General features: G+C 35.5%; 1 protein-coding gene across 3 annotated transcripts in view; it reads right to left on the reverse strand.

The window, feature by feature from the left end:
* Positions 1-2,837: 2,837 nt before the first annotated feature.
* The window catches only part of slc35a3b (solute carrier family 35 member A3b), a 33,250-nt gene continuing 14,570 nt past the window's right edge, over positions 2,838-21,517 (reverse strand). Inside the window, exons 1-8 of one of the 3 annotated variants that reach the window (XM_067363007.1) lie at positions 20,729-20,813; positions 18,443-18,599; positions 16,896-17,050; positions 11,816-11,938; positions 6,809-6,983; positions 6,510-6,628; positions 6,264-6,397; positions 2,838-3,192 (exon numbers count right to left, since the gene is read on the reverse strand). In XM_067363007.1, coding sequence (XP_067219108.1) covers positions 3,102-3,192; positions 6,264-6,397; positions 6,510-6,628; positions 6,809-6,983; positions 11,816-11,938; positions 16,896-17,050; positions 18,443-18,599; positions 20,729-20,752 — 978 coding nt within the window. In that variant the 5' untranslated portion in view covers positions 20,753-20,813 and the 3' untranslated portion in view covers positions 2,838-3,101. Of the gene's footprint in view, positions 3,193-6,263; positions 6,398-6,509; positions 6,629-6,808; positions 6,984-11,815; positions 11,939-16,895; positions 17,051-18,355; positions 18,600-20,728; positions 20,814-21,517 lie in introns of those variants that run through there. The other 2 variants (XM_067363005.1, XM_067363006.1) reach the window with 2 other exon arrangements.

A 21,517-nucleotide genomic window follows, 5' to 3' on the forward strand; every position in this document is an offset into this window, starting at 1 on the left:
GTTTACGCAGTGGGTGCTGCACCATAGGCATTCACCAGATTAGTCACATGCCATACTCACTCCATCTGTGCCATTCCACGTCCCCTGTCTTCCTTTCTCTATTCTCAAGCTGTCTCACTCCGTCCTCTCCCACTGATACTCCTTGGGTAATTATGACACAGATGAAATGGAGTTTCCATTACAAATGTCAAGGGATAAAAAAAAAAAAAAAATTCCTTCATTATTTACTCACCCTTATGTCGTTCTAATCCTGTATGACTTCCTTTCTTCTGTAGAACACAAAATATCACAGATATCGGACCCCCTTGACTTGCATTTTATGTACAAAAAGAAACCACATTCTTCAAAATGTTTTATTTTTTTTCCTGTGTTCTACAGAAACAAATTAAAGTCTTTGAAGTTTGTAACAACATACGGTTGAGTAAATGACGACAATTTTCATTTTTGGCTGAACTATCCCTTTTAAGGTCAGTCATGCTTAATGCAGCACATATCAGTATCATATTATCAAATATAATAGCCAATATCACAAACATAATGGTGAAATAGTTTGCTTTTGATTAGGATGACAAAATCATCAACTTTTATGAAAAATAAACCCCTCCTTGCTATAGTTTTTAGATTTCCAAAACCATGCTTTTGCTAATAAAGTAGCATGTGTCACAAAAAATTATATACACAGGGCTGTTTAAATACCAATAATTATACAATAACCAAATTAATTAATTTGCACGGAATGCAAATTAATATTTAAATAAAGATTTTTATAAAACTAGCAGTTGATAGTCGGTTGTTTACAAAGTAAGAAAAAAAAATCACAATTTGATAAAAATAATTTTTTAGTCATCTTTCTCTTGAGCAAATTGCTCAATGGAGGGACCAACCAACATGAAGACAGTATAAGTGTGTGGCTGTTGCTTTCATGAGAAACTGTTTGCTAAATTTACTACTTATAAATTACTTGATAGTTTTAATCATTATTTGCATGCTTTTAATTTAGTGAATGGCATTGTTTTATTATGCATTCAATTCGACTGGTTTGAAACGAAGAGGTGATATCCAGTCTGGACATATAGCAGAAATAATAACTAACTCTTAAATCTAACAGAGCATTTACTCATGCCTGACGCTTCGCCTAAATCACTTTCAAAGGAAATAATAGTCTTTTGTTGGAAGTGGAGATGCATGCAGTATGTCTAAAGCTCGGAGCACTGATCTAGACGAAGGTCGAATAGATCATATGAGGTTCCTTCTCTGTAATATGATAAATACCTCACCTCATCTCCCTCTATCATTTCTCAGTTACATCTTCTGTATCTCTGTCAAAGCCATATTCGTCCTCAAGATGATATTCTAAATAAAGATACATTAAAATGTATGAACCTGGTATCTGAAAATGCATGATCACCAGCAGCAAATAAGTGGTTTCGCTTCAAGATTTCAGAAAACAAGAAATGAGGAATAAAAATAGTGGTTGTTAAAACTACTTCATATCCACATGCTTTCCCACTGCAAAACGAGTCTATGCAATGGAAGAGACTGAGTTTACTGTGGAAAAGTTTCATAGCATTGCATTATGGGGAAGAAAGACCCAGTCGGGGGGTGATTTTTCACCTCTTCTTGCATGCAAGTCGTTTTGGCATAAAACAAACTGTGATGCAACATAAATATATTTCCATTGAAACCCCCAGCTAAGAGTAACAAGGTCTGACAGTTCACTCTGTTTATTCAAGGACTAATAAAAGTGCACTGAGCATCTCACAGGAGTCTGATCTCTTAAGCACCTGTTCAACATTTCCCACAATGCCAGATTATTCCACCGATCAATTTCAAAAATGCAGTCAGTGCTACTGTTTTTTATTACCAGAATATCATGACAGGAAGACTTTTTAGGAACACCTTTTTATTGGCTTCTCAAAGGATACATTCAAGTAAAACAATCCCATGTATGGCACACAAAATAAATATGCAAACTGTAACGTGTGTAATTTGTGAAGCTCTGTCACAGAGATCCCTCATTATATGTAAACATATTTCACATGAACTCCTTAAATGTCCTCAGCTGAGTGTAACAAACAATCCTGCCACCTTAAAGGGATAGTTCACCCAAAAATGAAAATTTGATGTTTTGTCTGCTTACCCCCAGGGAATCCAAGATGTAGAGGACATTTTTTCTTCAGTCGAACGCAAATTATGATTTTTAACTGCAACCGCTGCCGTCTGTCAGTCAAATAATAGCAGTGATTGGGAACTTGAACAATAAGAGTCGAAAAAACTTCCATAGACAAATCCAAATTAAACCCTGCGGCTCGTGACGACACATTAATGTCCTAAGACATGAAACGATCGGTTTGTGCGAGAAACCGAACAGTATTTATATAATTTTTTACCTCTAATACACCACTATGTCCAACTTCGTTTAGCTTCCGGTTAGTGAGGTCGGATCGCGCTCTGACAACGGAAGTGATGTCTCGCGCTCATTGAAGTATATGGGCGAGACATCACTTCCGTCAACAGAACGCATTTTTTGACCTCACTAACAGGAAGCTGAACGAAGTTGGACATAGTGGTGTATTAGAGGGAAAAATTATATAAATAATGTTCGGTTTCTCGCACAAACCGATCGTTTCGTGTCTTAAGACATCAATGTGTCGTCACGAGCCGCAGGTTTTAATTTTGATTTGTCTAAGCAAGTTTTATTTACTGTTATAGTAGAAGTTCCCATCCACTGCTATTATTTGAATGACAGAGGGCAGCGGTTACAGTTAAAAATCATAATTTGCGTTCGACTGAAGAAAAAAAGTCACCTACATCTTGGATGCACTGGGGGTAAGCAGATAAACATCAAATTTTCATTTTTGGGTGAACTATCCCTTTAAAGAGTCTGAAGTAGTTGTGGTCTCATCATAGCGCTACATTTCTGTTTCTCTGTGTTGTTATGATTAAATGATATGGAACACAGGGTACAATTCAAGTTCTGGATCTTAGGTTCACTTGTTTTTTTGGGTGCTACCTTAAATATCACTGGTTCTCTTGTCCTGAACTTCATCGATGCTCCTTGATGATTGCTTTGGGTCATTTATCATTTCCTGTCCAGTCTTCTATACTTTACTGGAGCTGACCTCAGGTGTGTTATCATACCCGTAGAGAAACGTAGCAGCGATAACCAGCATCGCACCAAAGAAGAACACACTACAAAAGAAAGAAGCATTATTTTTTTCTGAAGTTCCACACAGTGCAATAAGTGGGTCATTCCCAAGAAACTGTGTCATTTATGTCAGAAAATTTCAGGACTTTTTTTTTTTTTTTTTATAAATAATTTCATTTGAAAAGGCTACTGCTGAACTTTCAAGAAATCACACATTTCAGGCCAAAATTAAGCCATAGCCATAACCGGTATCACCACATTGGTAAACGTCCCCAACAATATTAAGATTATTCAACCCGGTCACATTTAATTTGGAATTCATAATCTAAAACTTGAATAGATAACTAACTAAATTGCTTAAATCACATATAATATAATATAATAAATAAACTGATAAAGGCTCAGCAAACACATGGACAATCCACTGACAAATGACAATGCTTTCTGTCTGTTAGCAGAGTTTTTGCATTCCATTGTGCTTCTTTTCCATTGTTTTTCTATGTAATCCTGCACTAGACGGATGTGCTCAAGTTACAAGTAGTTCAACTTTTAAATGATGCATCTCTACCCTGGTAAAAAAAAAAAAAAAAAACCCACCAAAATCTATTTAAAATACATTTATTTTAAGTATACTTAAATATCACTATTAGTAAGGATTGTATGATCTTTGTATAATATCAGTGTTTAAATGCAAGATATTTAAAGTGTACCTAAAGTACAGTTCCACTTTAGCACAATCAAAAATATACTTAAGTATATATTTAGTTGGACCTCATCATTACTTCCACACAATTAAAGTGCATTAAGTAGGCCTACAAAATTAGTTGTTCAAATTTAGCAGTCTTTAAGTTTACTAGTTTAGTATATAATTGCAGTGTATTTATTTCAAATAAATTTTAGTATATTTATTTTTGTTTGACCATTGCGCTCAGGTCTCAAGGGTGTCCAATCCTGCTCCTGGAGGGCCACTGTCATGCAGGCCCTGTCCCAAATGGCACACTCCGGACTTGTGGACTTCCTCAGAGTCCACACTTTGGTGACGTCATGTAGTGCAGACCAGGCGCGAGTCCACGAGGGCGCATTGAGAGGTATTTTTGGGACAGACTCGATCGTCACGCCGGAAATAACGGTCTGGTGGTTTTTTGACAGGAGCTGCAGGTTCAGGGAATATGCTGCATACTGTTGTTGTTTTTACCATTGTGTTTGCGAGATGGCCGACGTCGTAGTAGAATACGAGATTATTTTTCGTGCATACAAATGCTGATGTTATGCATGGAGGAAATGGTAAGGAAATAAAAAGTTATTGACTTTGTAGCTAAACGTTATAACTTGTCAAAAGTTGTTAGTGCATTAAGTAAATTATACACATAATAAACGTGTGTGAGTTTCATATGAATTTACAGGTTTAAATATAAATACTAGGTTTACATATGACTCAGTAAAGCCCTGACATTCGGTTCTATTTATTTAATGAATCATAATTCGATCATATTATTCACCGCGCTATTATTATGTTTGAGATATCAACCACTGGTCGATGACCATAATGTTTGTATAAACTGTAGGTAACAACTGGTAAAATGTACACCTAGGTCATAAAAACCGTAATGATACCTACACTTAAATATTTTATTGTCAGCCATGTCATCTTTTGCTCTTGAGCGAAATCTCCTCCCATCCGTTGTCTGATTGGCATTTAGCAAGGAATCCTGGGTAGTTAAAGTGTGCGGAGCCTGCATCTATGCGGGCTTCGCGGAAGACCGCTTCAAGGGTACAAAGGGGGCGCTGCTGAGCACACTTCAGAGCGTTATAATGCTGAATGGGATGGCCTACGGACTCGTAGACTCGGTGAGCACGCGCAATCTAAGTCCACGAGACCGAAAAGCGCCATTTGGGACAGGGCCGCAGAGTTCAGCTCCAACCCAAATTAAACACACCTGAAGCAGCTAATCAAGGTCTTACTAGGCATACTAGAAACTTCCAGGCAGGTGTGTTGAGGCAAGTTGGAGGTAAAGTCTGCAGGACAGTGGCCCTCCTGGACCGAGTTTGGACACCCCTTCTCTAACGCATATTTGACAATGGAAAAGCTGCAGAGTGCAAAAATGCATTCCACGTGAACGTCTCCTTAGGGTGTTAAAAATGCAAGATGAGTGGTGGAATGAAAAAAAAGTATGTATCTGTTTTTAGGATGTTATTTTTTTAGGGGCCGTTCACACAGAACAGCTTTTTTTCATTCCACTGTGCCGCTTTTCCATTTATTTTCTATGTAAACACTAGACAGACGTGTTTGACTGTTGCGCTCACGTCTCGTGTCTTTCATATTACCGGCTTTCTAAAAACGCAACACTCAAATTTTAAAAAAAAATTGTCTTTTTGACAAAAAAACTTTTTGCCTCTTTACAGTATTCTGTGCAAATTTAACTGTGTAAACAGTGAAATTTACTTTTCAACTGCTAATACTTGAACTTCTCCATTTTGTCATTATTACTGTGAGTAATTTTACTGTGAGCAGCTAAAAACAGAATATTATGAATATATCTTACCAATATAACGAATGCGCACAAATGTTTGATTTGTTTTCCTGCAGATTGACGTGTCTTTGACACCCCGGTATAAAAGGACTGTTTGATGGCTTGTTCAAAGGAAATGTTAATGTGTTCCAGCGTAATTTGAACATGTAAAACAGCGCAAATGTAAATTAACGAATATTTTCCTCTAGTCAGGACATTTAACAAACCAGGATGTGGTAAAACAGTAAAAAAAAACTGTACTTCTCATTTGTATGTCTCTTTAGATAAAAGCATCTACTAAATAAGTAAATGTGAATTTTTTCTCTCAGAGGGTGAAGACTCACCCAACCAGTTACAGCAACATTAACACAACCACTGGTTTGAATTTAGGGTGGGATGATCTTTGTTTTACATTCACACAAAAGTTAAATATAGTTGTCTCTTCTTTCACTGATTACTTAGTCTTGTCTTGTGCACACAGTTTAGTAATTCACAGGAATATTCAGTAGCGTATGAATGTAACTAGTAGTAAATCATAGGACACACATGTCAGTTTCATGAGAAAACCCAAATGCAATCAACGAGTTTTGAAACAACTGTATTACCTTGTAGGGTCAAAATCCTCTAATAAGAAATAAGAGATGAGGGTGGACAGAATGATTGAGATGGATGTGGCAAAGCCCTTCAGGATGTTATCTGCATACTTAATGACAGCTGCAATGACCAACCCACCCAAAGCCTAAATAAGATTGTGGAGCAAATACAAAACACAAATAACAAACAATGTGGCATGCAGGTCTGCGTATGTAAGGAGGTTTTTGTTGTATTCTGAACAGGAAGTGAAAATGTACCTGAAGAACCACCACAGCCCACGTCACATTGTTGTACCCTTGAAAGAGTCCATTTTCCTGCACTCTTTCTCCGTCATACACAAACACTCCGCCAAGTCCAAAAAAGAGTCCAAATAAACCTGAGTGTGATGAAAGAAATAAGGATGGTGGGTCACAAACACACACTTTTCATGAAACCTGAAGCAGAAACTTGTAAACAATGGCTACCACAAATAAACGTGTTTTGCTTCTTTTAAGGAATAAATTGGATTGCTGGGTGGTTTCTATGTACATATTTTTCTTAAAAGAAACCTGCTGACCTAGCTGAATATTACGGACCCAGACACTTTGCTTGCTCTCTTTGAGGATCTTTTCAAAATAAACGCCAGCAAATCCACTGGAGAAGCAGGCCACAAGCACCGCCAGCAGCCCCATCAGCTGAGAGCTGGCAGTCAGATCCTGCTGCTGGTCGCTTGATGTGACTTCGGTTGGCCACTGTTGGTTCATGTAAAACAGAAACAAAGAAAGAGTCATATATACTGTAAACAGGGATAAAGGGAACACTAGAGGTTCCCAGTTTAGAGAAAAACTGTAAAAAATATTAAAAAAAAAAAGATTAAAATAAAATCAAATTTATATATATATATATATATATATATATATATATATATATATATATATATATATATATATATATATATATATATATATATATATATATATATATCTATCAGTACAGTCCAGTCCAAAAGTTTGGAACCACTAAGATTTTTAATGTTTTTAAAAGAAGTTTTCGTCTGCTCACCAAGGCTACATTTTTTTAATTAAAAATACAGTAAAAACAGTAATATTGTGAAATATTATTACAATTTAAAATAACTGTTTTCTATTTGAATATATTTCACAAAGTAATTTATTCCTGTGATGGCAAAGCTGAATTTTCAGCATCATTACTCCAGTCTTCAGTGTCACATGATCCTTCAGAAATCATTCTAATATGCTGATCTGCTGCTCAAGAAACATTTAATGTGTACAACTGTACAAAATATTTGTGTACAATATTTTTTTTCAGGATTATTTGATGAATAGAAAGTTCAAAAGAACAGTGTTTATCTGAAATCTAATCTTTTGCAACACTATAAATACTTCCTTGCTGAATAAAAGTATTAATTTCTTTAATTTCTTTTCAAAAAAATAAAAATAAAAATTCTTACTGACCCCAAACTTTTGAACGGTAGTGTATAATGCTACAGAAGCTTTGTATTTCAGATAAATGAAAAGTTCTTTTGAAGTTTCTATTCATCAAGGAATCCTGAAAAAAAAAGTACACAACTGTTTTCAACATTGAAAATAATCATAAATGTTTATTGAGCAGCAAATCAGCATATTAGAATGATTTCTGAAGGATCATGTGACTGAAGACTGGAGTAACGATGCTGAAAATTCAGCTTTGCATCACAGGAATAAATTACTTTGTCAAATATATTTAAATAGTACACAGTTATTTTAAATTGTAATAATATTTCACAATATTACTGTTTTTACTGTATTTTTAATTAAATAAATGTAGCCTTGGTGAGCAGACGAAAACTTCTTTTAAAAACATTAAAAATCTTAGTGGTTCCAAACTTTTGGTCTGTACTGTATATATATATATATATATATTTATATATATCTATATATATTATATATATATATATATATATATATATATATATATATATATATATATATATATATATATATATATATATATATAAATAACACACACACACACACACACACACTAAACTATATAAATTATATTTTAATAAATAAAACAAAACAATTTATTAAAATGGAGTCCGTTCAAAAAGTAGAGAAAAACAAAATTATAAATAGGTTGTTAATAAAAATTGGATTAAAATAAACATATTAAAAGTAAATTTAAAGCAGCATATATTAAAAGTACTTCCTTCTTTTGGACATATTCTAAGGCAGATTCATCTTTCATGGAGATCACAATCACACAATGCGCTGCAGCAAGTATTAGTTCACTTTCAAATTAAAATTTCTTGATAATTTACTCACCCCCATGTCATCCAAGATGTTCATGTCTTTCTTTCTTCAATCGAAAAGAAATTACAATTTTTGATGAAAACATTCCAGGATTATTCAGGATTATTATAGTGGACTTCAGTGGAGCCCAAATGGTTGAAGGTCAAAATTACAGTTTCAGTGCAGCTTCAAAGGGATCTACACGATCCCAGACGAGAAATAAGGGTCTTGTCTAGCGAAACGACCTGTCATTTTCTAAAAAAAAAAAATAATAATAATAATATATTTTTAACCATAAATACTCATCTTGAACTAGCTGTCTTCTTCTTCTCTATTTGAATTTAGCAGTGTAGACACTGCTAAGTGTATTACTGCCCACCACAGGTCAAAGTTTGAACTTAAATGTCATATACAATATGCTAGTGCAAGTATATAACAATTTAGTTCAAACTTTGACCTGTGGAGGGCAGTAATACATTTATCAGTGTCTTCACGTCCGGAATTCTAATAGAGAAGAAGAAGAAGAACAAGAAGAACAAGAAGAAGAACAAGAAGAACAAGAAGAACAAGAAGAAGAAGAAAAAGAAAAAGAGCTAGTTCAAGGCGAGCGTTTATGATTAAAAGTATATAATTTTATTTATTTATTTATTTTTTTTTTTTTAGAAAATGACCAATTGTTTCTCTAGATAAGACCCTTATTCCTCGCTTGGGATCAAGTAGAGCCCTTTGAAGCTGCACTGAAACTGTAATTTTGACCTTCAACCGTTTGGGCTCCATTGAAGTCCACTATATAGAGAATAATCCTGGAATGTTTTCATCAAAAACCTTAATTTCTTTTCGACTGAAGAAAGAAAGACATGAACATCTTGGATGACATGGAGGTGAGTAAATTATCAGGAAATTTTAATTTGAAAGTGAACTAATCCTTTAAGTGGAAAGAAATAGTGGATGAAGCAAGAAAAATGTTGATTATAAAAATACTTAATTCACTCAATACAGTTTCAATAAAACTAATTCAGTCTAATTAATAATTAAATGTTACCCAATATTTGTGTGTGCTCAGAAAAAAAAAAAATTGGCGCCGCATTCATTCCATAAGTAGAAAAGGGAAGGGGTAGGACATAAGGCATAAGCTTTTTGAAGAACACGGAAAGCGGAAGCACGTGCAAGACGATAATTTGTATTTATAAAGCATATACAGCTGTATTTTTTTCAAAAATGACCAATTGTTTCGCTAGATAAGACTCTTATTCTTCGTCTGGTATTGTTTAAAGCTGCTTAATAAGCTGTTTAATTCTGCTCGGCTTTTAAACAAACTACAGTTGGTCCAAAATGCGGCAGCTAGAGTTCTTACCAGAACCAGAAAGTATGACCATATTAGCCCAGTTCTGTCAACATTACATTGGCTCCCTATTAAACATCGTATAGATTTTAAAATCTTGCTACTTACTTATAAAGCTCTAAATGGTTTAGCTCCCCTGTACCTAAGTGAGCTCTTAATGCATTATAGTCCTTCACGTTTATTGCGATCTCAGAATTCAGGCCAGTTGATAATACCCAGAATATCAAAATCAACTGAAGGCGGCAGATCCTTTTCCTATTTAGCACCTAAACTCTGGAACAATCTTCCTAGTATTGTTCGGGAAGCAGACACACTCTGTCAGTTTAAATCTAGACTTAAAACACATCTCTTTGCTCTTGCATACACATAACACATTATCAATACATTAACATTTTTCAAATCCGTTAAAGGATTGTTACGCTGCAATAATTAGGTTGGCCGGAACCGAGAACATTTCCTATAACACTAGATATACCTGTACATCAGAATAAGAATGGCATCTCCGCTAATATCTGTCTCTCTGCTTATCCTGAGGTTTGCCGGGTGCTGGATTCAGGCCGTATCCAGATCAGATGGAGAACCTGTGTCTGGACCTGACTACAACGTATCCCAGGAGACAATGGGCCTACAGATCCAGTTCTGGCTGCATCTATAATTCAGATTTTTAATCCCCGTATCCGCTTACATATATTTATATATAATCTATTTTTAATCTATATAATAAAAATGTATAATTCAGATTTTGATCTCCATATCCATTTACATATATTATATATATCTTCCAAGGGGTTTTTTCCCTCCTAGGACTTTTTTCCCAGTGCTAGAACGCTGGGTTTTTCTCCTAGGGGTTTTTTTCCACCCCCGGGAGTCAGCCGACATTGGCTTAATGTAGCACCATCTTGTATATGTTACACATTACCACGCTTGTTTGTACAGCTTATTTTTAACCACTTCCCTTTTTCTGTGCTTCTAATATGTAAAGCTGCTTTGAACAATTACCAATTGTAAAAGCGCTATATAAATAAATTTGACTTGACTTGACTTGACTTAAAGCCCTTTGAAGCTGCACTGAAACTGTAATTTTGGCCTTCAACCGTTTGGAGGCCATTGAAGTCCACTATAAGGAGAAAAATCCTGGAATGTTTTCATCAAAAACCTTAATTTCTTTTCGACTGAAGAAAGAAAGACATGAACATCTTGGATGAAATGGGTTGTGAGTAAATTATCACCTTAGGAAGGTGTGATAGACACTGATTAATGTAACATAAAAATACTATACTTTCTATATTTTGCTATTGTATTGTGGAGTGATACTTTAATAAGCTTTCATAAACAAAGGCAAATGTTGGATCATAATAATTAGCAAACGCAGTTTCCACAAATCCCTTCAATCAATTGGGATATTCTCTTTTATTCTGTATGGCAAGGGCAGTGACTGTAACATTGAGCATATTTTGCAGTATTAAACATGTATTTATACCAATTTCATCAGGCTACGAAAATCCTTCAAAAAGAACACAAAGAATGGCCTTCTCAGCTGCCATAGTTGCAACTCTTGCGTCATCAGAACAGGGTGTTCAACGCACTACCGTTTCCGTTTAAAAAAACGGTTTGCAACGTTTTATCGGGGCTGAACGCAGCCCTGTTCTCTCCCTGTTTGTTTCTATGGTTACTAAGTGATTAGGTTCCTCAGTTCAGGTGTGTCTATTTTCTCCCTTTGTCTACTTAAAGCCCTCAGTTTGAGTTAGTTCTTGGTCCTGTATTGTCTTAATGTAGCGCATGTTCATGATAGTTTGATTATTGACTATTATCTCCTGCGTATCAGTATTTCCTTGTCTGTGGTGACTAGAACACACCAGTGCCCTGACACAGACTGGCTGTTCCATTACTGCAGGTTTCTAAGAAAGGTGACCTGATAAACAAAATCACAAGACTTCAATATCCATACCTGGACAAGTGCAATGCCAGCCATCAGAATAACTAGTGAGAGCCACTGGTTAATGCCCAGTCTTTTGCCCAACATGGACACGGAGAATAGGGCTGTAGTGAGAATTTTCAGCTGATATGTAACCTGGAAAACCAATAGGAATGTAAATGAGGTATACATACATATTACAAAAGTTTAGAGTCAGTAAGTCTCATTTTCCTAGAAATGAATACTTTTATCCAGCAATCATGCATTTTTGATCATGCAAATTTGATCAAAGTGACATTACTGTTTGATCAAAGAAATATTGCTGTTTTTACTGTATTCATGGTGAGCATAAGAGACTTCTTTCAATAACATCTTACTGACCCCAAAAAAATTCACAGAAATCTAAGGTCTCCTAAGAAACATCAGCAGCTATTATATTTGATTATTGAAAACATAATAATCCATTTTGAAGATGAAAATGAGAGGATTCTGGAAAATACAATACAATACAATACAATACAATACAATACCATATATCTGGCATTTCAAATGTTAATTAGTAATATCATGTACAATTTCTGGAAATAACATGTTATATTGTTATGGTAATATGTTTATGGTTAATGAAATGTATTATTAACTAATTTTATTTCTACTCAACTCAATTCAATGGCACGCAACTCTTATCAGAACAAAAATATATATTCTTTTTAAAAAGTTCCATATAGAACTAACTATTAAAAACATTTCTGTTAATTGAAATGAAGCTGAAATAAAATAAAAAATAGATATTAGTTGAAAAACAAACTAAATGAAAATTAGAAATGTTGATGGTAATAAACTAAAATAAGTTAAAACACTAAAATTATAGAAATAAATTCAAACTAAAACTGAAATAAAATAAATTAAACATCAATATCAATATTTTAAAATAATAATAAAATGACAAAAGCACATAATGAAATTACTAACTAAAATTAACATGAAAACTAAAAATAAATGCCAATTCAAAATATTAAAAGGTACACTGTGTAATTTTTTTTGTTTAAAATTAACATACATAATCCTTCTTCCAAAACGTGTTTTTGTCTTACCCTGATTCACTATTGTAAGCCTATTATAAGTTATTATATTTTAGAACAGGATGGTTTTCATGGGAAATTGTGTACATGCGTCACTCGTCCGTTCGTGTCTCGTCATATCCGTAAATAGAGCACAATTTGCTCCGGCTACGTTGACGCGTGTTTGGTGTGGGAGTGCCATAGGTTAGTTGTTGTCACAGTCACCAGCTGAAGTGCCTTTGATTGCCATCAGAGGGCACCCACAACCCCAGACTATTATCACTAGCCATATTTCCATTACAGATTTGCGCAAAATGTTTGCGATATTTTCTAAATGTCGATAAAAAAACTATTGCGACATGACGGCGTTTCTATTAACAGATGTTATGCGACAAACTCTTGTGATGAGTCATTTTCCTCTCGCGATAAGTCATTTTCCAAAAGATATTTCTATCTGAGAGCTTTATTTTGAGTGTAATAGAAGCCCTTCGCCCTAATATATGCTTCCCTGGGTGCCTCTCAATACTCCAATGGATGCTTCCTTATTTCTTCGCTCCTCCATCCTCCAGGCTGTAACCTGGAAAACAATCAAAGAAAATCTCGAAGGCCATTTTAATTCTATAAATACCATTTCAATTCTATACTGTGAGGTATTAGATGCACCGTGTGGAGGTGAGGAATGAGGCATGGGGAAGCTTCCTGAGGAGCTATGAACGAGGATGCATAGGTGCATAGACATAATACTATTAGTTTCTATTATGTTAATTATTAATTGTTAATAAATTAATATTATTAGTATTACATTTCAAACTTTAAGGGTTCCCAGGTCCCTCAAGGCTCGAGAATGAGGCTCTGAAGTGACGTTCGAAGGATCAAGAATATTCCAATGTACAAATAAGATTTCCTCCGACTACCCGTCCTCATTTTCTTTTCTTGCATCCTCCTGTTGCATCTATGGGGTGAAGATGCGACGCAAGGAAAGAGATGCATAAATAAGGAAAGCACCCCTCTTGTCTTCTGTACAAACATACCGCACTATCTTTAAAGAATGATAGCGACTGTATGTCAGGTGATCTGTAAATGCGAAAAAAAACTGTTTCCATTGCAGTTTTGCAAAATATTCCTTTTTCGAATTGCCTGAAAAACCACCTCATGCGAGTGTAAAAATGTTTTTGCGATATATGGGAGTGTTTGCGAAATTGACATTTTCCATTGAGCATATTTTCAATTCGCAGTTTCAATATGCGCAATTTAAAGGGTAATGGAAACACGGTTACTGTCAAAGACTCCATTACCCATAATACATTGCACAGACTGCATATCCCATTATTCCCCTGCCCTGTTACATCGCTGATTATTCACAGCTGTTGTTCATTAGTCTCATTAGCCTCTCTAGAAAGTCCAGTTCACCCTGTCACTCACTGCGAGGTTTTGTATGTGTTACTCTGCAATTCTGAGCATTTTCCTGATTCATGTCTCTTGGTTTTTGGACTCTCTGCCTGCCCTTGGATTACCCGTTTGCCTTTGTTCCCAACATTGTGTGTTTGTTTGTTTGTTTGGACTGTCTGCCTGTGTTTTGACCTATTGCCTGTCCCTTGGATGACATATCTGAATTGTCCCTTTAATAAAGCTGCATTTGGATCTCCAACCCTTCAAGTCTCGGAGCAATATGTAACGGATGTCACAACGAGTGAGAAAGGTTGACATGGAGCATTTAATGGTAAAAATGTAATTGATGTTCAACAAATAAAAAAGAGATAATAATGATAAACAAATGATAAAGCTTGGGTTGTTAAATATTAGATCACTTTTTTTCAAAAGCACTTATTGTAAATTATATTATCACAGACAATAATCTAGATGTGCTGTGTTTGACTAGCCTGACTTCGTCATACTCATATTCTAGGAAGAATGTGAGTGTGATACTGCTCCACTGTACTTGAATTATGGGGCGTGTCTTAACCGAACCAGTAAAAAAAAAAAAACTCTGCACTCAATTGGATAGACCTACAACGCAGAGCAACGCAGCAAGTGACGTATGTTGAACTTGTACTTAAACGTTTGCCGAATCCCATTGGAAAGACGGCAAACACATCTTTCCCATCGACAAATGCCTTGATTGCGGTTGTTTGTTCGTCTTTTAAAATTAATGTGCTGTCGATTTCTTTTATTACAGACGTGATAGCGGAATATAAATATCTTACTTCTCCAGCTGCAGTCATCGATGGTGAAAACCAATTCAACCCAAGCGCTCTTTGATGACTTAACCGCAGATAGCCTGTCCATCATCGATTAAAGCCCGCCCTGGCAATTTGATTGGCTCGGCCTTCTGGGAGCCGAGCATAATTACTTCACAATGGATCGAGTCCAGACCGAACTTCCCGTCCAAAAAAAAGTTGTGGGCGGGGTTCGGGCTGGCACCCAGGCTAGTGTTGGACAGAAACCTGGCTAAAACCGGACGATTACATTACTTTAAATGAGTCTAGCCCTCAAGGTTATGATTATCGACACAATCCTTGACAGAAAGGCAAAGGGGGAGGTGTTGCTGTAATTTATAGTAATATTTACAGTATTAGTCAAAAGTCTTTCAAATATAATTCCTTCGAAGTGATGGTACTTTACGTAACATTATGTAAGTTGACATTTGTGCTAGCTACTGTATACAGGCAACCAGGACACCATACAGACTTTATTAAAGAATTTGCTGATTTTCTATCAGAGTTAGTACTAGCTGCAGATAAAGTCCGTGTTGTTGGTGATTTTAATATCCATGTAGATAATAAAAAAGACTCATTGGGATTGGCATTTACAGACATTCTAAACTCTATTGGTGTTAGACAACACGTGTCAGGACCCACTCATTGTCGTAATCATACTTTAGATCTAATATTGTCACATGGAATCGATATTGATGCTGTTGAAATTCTGCAGCAGAGTGACGACATCTCAGATCATTATCTAGTCTCATGTATACTACATTTGGTCAAAGCAGTTAAACTGCCTCTCTGCCATAAATATGGTAGAACCATCCCTTCTACCACTAAAGATCGCTTTATAAATAATCTTCCTAATCAGTTTCATCGTCTTAGCATACCAGACAGCTTAGAAGACCTCGATGTTGCAACAGAAACTATTGCCTCTGTCTTTTCCAGCACATTAGATTCAGTTGCTCCTTTGCGTTTAAAAAAGATTAAGGAAATTAATACAATGCCATGGTACAATGAGCACACTCGGGCCCTAAAAACAGCAGCCAGAAAAATGGAGCGCAGCTGGAAGAAAACAAAACTAGAAGTATTTCGCATTTTGTGGAGAGAGAAAATTATTGAGTACAGAAAAGCCTTAAAAACTGCTAGATCTGCCTATTTTTCAAAACGTTTAGAAGAAAATAAACACAACCCTAGGTATTTATTTGATACAGTGGATAAATTAACAAGAAATAAAGCTTCAACTTCTGATGTTTCCAAAGAGCACAGCAGAAATGACTTTATGAACTTCTTTACTTGCAAGATTGATAATATTAGAGAAAAAATTATAATGCAACCGTCTACTGCAGTATCGTGTCAGACAGTGCACTGTAGCGTCCCTGAGGAAAAATTTAATTAATTTACTGTTTACGAGAGGAGCAGCTGACTACCAGGGAATCACTCATTAAAAAAAAAAAAAAAAAACACTGAACAGAGGAGAGTCTGCTGACAAAAAGAGAACATGACAGAGCTCGTAATAAAACAAGAATCAACATTGGCTTGGCTTTTCGGAGATGGCAAGAACTGAGGGATTTAAAATTTAAAAGTGACACTGAGATGACATTTGTATTACTCAACAGGTGAGAGTGGTTAAGACAATTTTAGAAATTGCTATATGTAGCTCTCTAACAGCGTTCGTTGTAAAGCACTATCGATCTATTAAGGTTTATAGTCATCTGCACAGTCACAGAGTTTTTATTTTTTAACACAGTGCACCTTTATTAAAACTAAAATAAAAACTTACATAAATGAAACTTATGATCTGGAAGCTTTCCAAAAGGGCCTTCTTGTGTATTTATGCTTTCTCACCTGATAGGTAGCTGCATCTAGATTTGACAGAGCCACATAGAGCAGGTTGTTCTGCAGGGTGTAGATGCCTGAAGGAACTGCCAACTTCAGCGTCAGCAGAGGCTTGTTGATTAATTCGTCCTTCAACACCCGACTCAGTGCACGAACACTGAAACCTAAGAATCACATATAGCACTGCACATTAGACAATGAGCTTATGCAGTGAGGCAAAACTCTCCTTCACTGTTCTAAAATCCGGACAAGAATGAGAATTCTGTTCGAGTCAGATTGAAAAGAAATCTGCTATGTAGAGATCTAATACATTAAAGACAGACTGCAGAACACTGTATTAACCCCTTAGCATTCCTAAGGTCTCTTTTGAAAGGTATGTGTACAATATGCTGTACAGTGGAATGCTAGCTGGTTAGGTAAATAATTACATCAGTTTTCACACATTAAAGGTGCCCTAGAACTTTTTTTAAAAAGATGTAATGTAAGTCTCAGGTTTCCCCTGAATGTCTGTGAAGTTTCAGCTCAAAATACCCCATAGATTTTTTTAAATTCATTTTTTTAACTGCCTATTTTGGGGCATAATTATAAATGAGCCGATTCAGGGCTACTGGCCCTTTAATTCTCCTGCTCCACGCCCACAACAAAGTTTACACAGCTAATATAACCCTCAAATGGATCTTTACAAAGTGTTCGTCGTGCATGCGGCATGCATGCATCGGATTATGTGAGTATTGTATACTGTTATATTGTTTACATTTGATTCTGAATTAATTTGAGGCTGTGCTCTGTGGCTAACGGCTAATGCTACACTGTTGGAGAGATTTATAAAGAAAGAAGTTGTGTTTATGAATTATACAGACTGCAAATGTTTAAAAATGAAAATAACGGCGGCTCGTCTCCGTGAATACAGTAATAAACGATGGTAACTTTAACCATATTTAACAGTACATTAGCAACATGCTAATGAAACATTTAGAAAGACAATTTACAAATATCACTAAAAATATAATGTAATCATGGATCATGTCAGTTATTATTGCTCCATCTGCCATTTTTCGCTATTGTTCTTGCTTGCTTACCTAGTCTGTTGATTCACCTGTGCAGATCCAGACGTTAATACTGGCTGCCCTTGTCTAATGCCTTTCATAATGTTGGGAACATGGGCTGGCATATGCAAATATTGGGGGCGTACACCCCGACTGTCACCTAACCGGTGTTATGTTGAGATTCGCCTGTTCTTCGGAGGTCTTTAAAACAAATTAGATTTATATAAGAAGGAGGAAACAATGGAGTTTGAGACTCACTGTATGTCATTTCCATGTACTGAACTCTTGTTATTTGACTATGCCAAGATAAATTCAATTTTTCATTCGAGGGCACCTTTAAATTTTTGAGCTTACTGAAGGGTAAGCTCAAAAGGTTGAGCTTACTGAAATTACACATCAATATAGACAGATCAGAGAACTCACTGTGATCTTTAAAGACGAGCAGCAAGCATGCAATAATCTTAAGAACTTCAGCACACACTACGGCAGATGATGGCAGGTAACGCAGACCTTCAGAATGCAGCGTGCGGGAATAACGCATTGTCAGCACCAAAGAGGTGGTCTGCAGTACCAGCACCCCCAGAGATACATACTTCAGTTGTAATGAGGTGGGCGACATACTGGACACCCAAATTAATACAGAGACAGGGGACTGGGATGATTGTTCCTGTTCAGTCAGAGAGAGAGAGAGAGAGAGAGAGACACACATTAAAGCTGATATACACACACACACACACAATCATTCAAAATTTCCGGTCAGCAAGATATTTGGTAGTACTTAATTTTACAATCCTGTTTCGGGTGAAGATACTACAGTGGCATGAAAAAGTATGTGAACCCATTGCAGAATCTGTGAAAATGAGAATTATTTTAATAAAATAAGAGGGATAATAAAAAATGCATGTTATTTTTGTTTAATACTGTCCTGAGTAAGATATTTTACATAAAAGATGTTTGCATTTAGTTCACAAGACAAAACAATAGCTGAATTTATTACAGTCACTGCTGGAAAGGGTTCAATTATGCAAAAATGCTTGAAAACTGATGAATCTGCAGGAGCTGGAGGATTTTTCTGAAGAACAGAGCTCAGTTTAACTGCTCAGGACAAACAAGAGACTCATGAACAACCATCACAAAACATATAAACAGTCGTGGATCATCAGGTAACCACACACAGTATTGAGAATCAATGGTTCACATATTTATGAATGGAGTTATTTTAATAAATCTTTTATGTAAAATATCTTACTCAAGACAGTACTAAACAAAAAAAATAACATGCATTTTTTATTATCCCTCTTATTTTATTAAAATAATTCTCATTTTCACAGATTCTGCAAGGGGTTCACATACTTTTTCATGCCACTGTACTTATTGTAGTAGTGACACTAACTGGGTAAAATCTAGGTACTAACCCTGAACCTACCCCTAGGATAAACCTTAACTTAACCCATGTAGTTAACTTGTAGTTTAGCTACTGTATGTAGTTACCTCAAGTGCTTTTGTTGGTCAGTACTCCGAGTACATTGAAAGTGCACGTACTGTAAAATACTTTTTTTCTTCTTTTAAAGTAGTCTCTTATGCTCACAAAGGTATATTTATTTTTCAAATATTGTAAAACAAGTAATAATGAGAAGTATTACATTACAATTAATTATTTAAAATAACTTTTATATTTGCACACATTTTAAAATGTAATTTATTTCTGTGATCAAAGCTGAATTTTCAGCATCATTACTCCAGTCTTCAGTATCACATGTTCCTTCAGAAATCATTCTAATATGCTGATTTGCTGCTCAAGAAACATTTTTATAGTTATCAATGTCAAAACAGTTGTGCTGCTTAATATTATATGATATTTTTTTCAGGATTGGATTCTATGATAAATAAAAGCTCAAAAAACTGCATTTATTTGAACTAGAACTCCGTTATTGTCTGTTACTTTCAATCAATTTAATGCCTCGTTGCTGAATAAAAGTATTAATTTCTTACAAAAGAAATCTTACTCACCCTAAACTTTTGAACAGTAGTGTACAGTATATATGAATAATAAATATAAATCTTTATACAGAGGAAATTAAGTATGTAATACATTTCCAGCTGTTTAAACTTAGAAATTAAAGTACACCTGCTGCCTTAAAAATGTGAGTGAACTCAACTAAACTTGAAGATAACCTCACAAATAGTCAAGACATTGGATTACTTTAAGTTTAATTTTTAAAAACTTATAAACTTGAAATCAAAACCCAAAAACTTGTCATGACAATTGGAGTTAAAGAGAAGAATTAAGTTCAAATAACTCAATGGTGCTGTAATGTTTATAGCTGACAAAAAAATAAGATTTTGGGTTAAAATGTAAAAAGATTTTTTTTTTTTTAAATGAATATAAAAAGCACATTTGTCATTTGTTTCATTAAAAATGCATTACAGAGTACAGTATTAACATACTCTTTATAAACCAATAATGTATCACTAATGCATTTCTAATAGTATGCACATGCCTCCAAACCATTAGAGCATTAGACATCGCTAAAAGATAATGGCCATGTTTGATTATTAACACCTCAAGGGATAACAAAAATCATGAAACTTTTTCATTTATCCTCTGTTCCATGTCAGTGCGAGTCATTAAACTGAAATCTAGCTTTCACCATGAGAAAATGCCACCTACCTTCAGTGCTCATGCATATTCATGCAATAAGGGATTAAATAAGCACTCATACATCATGCTTTAATGTCTTTACAATATACGCTTACCAACTCTGAAAGTTTAACAAATCAATAATCCTCACTCACCCCAGTAAAAACCATCATAGCCATGTCATTGCTAAGACTGTGAGATTCATTCTATCGTTTCAAGCAGCTGTATTACAGAAGAGGCAGTATCCATTTGATGAAGGCAACAGCAGAAAGCATGCATAAGACAGCAAAGAAACGAATATGAGCCACTCCCACTGACAGACAGACGGATGGAAGGAGGATGTGATATGTTGTAATCTATATTTTCATGCAGGAAAATTTACACAAGTTAATAGCACCATCATATAACAAATGGAGTCTGTGTCATTGAAAAAAAGGAGGTGAAAGTTCTAAATTGATAGCTTTACATTCAAGTAACTCAGACTTAGCAAACAGAAGGTTTGGGTGTGATTCTGAAAGCTGAGGTGAGGTAGGCTGGCCCGAGCACACACAGAGCACACACAGAGCACACAGGCTGCCTTATGCAGAGATGAGGCTGTGCGGAGGGGGGTCAAACACACAGTTCTGCTCTGTGTGCAGGACGACAGCTCAACAGCTCCAGCAACTGCACCATTGGAACCTAGAAAAAGTGCAGTCCCGAGTACCTGCTGTTGATAGAGGGAGGTTTTACCTCAGTCTAGAATGCCACATAACAACCTCCTTTTCGTTTAACCAGGAGTTGATTCAGTGTACAAATGATGAATTTAATTTTACCACATCAGCAAAACAATGGAGGGTGTTAATTAGCATTTTAATTGATTTATCCGTTTCATAAATTATACATCTCTATCAGTGGTGTAGTCCTGGTGTAGCCCTCCCAAAAAAAAAAAAAAAAACGACAACAAA

The sequence above is a fragment of the Chanodichthys erythropterus genome, chromosome 16 (assembly GCF_024489055.1).
Source record: "Chanodichthys erythropterus isolate Z2021 chromosome 16, ASM2448905v1, whole genome shotgun sequence".
In the NCBI taxonomy this organism is placed as follows: Eukaryota; Metazoa; Chordata; class Actinopteri; order Cypriniformes; family Xenocyprididae; genus Chanodichthys; species Chanodichthys erythropterus.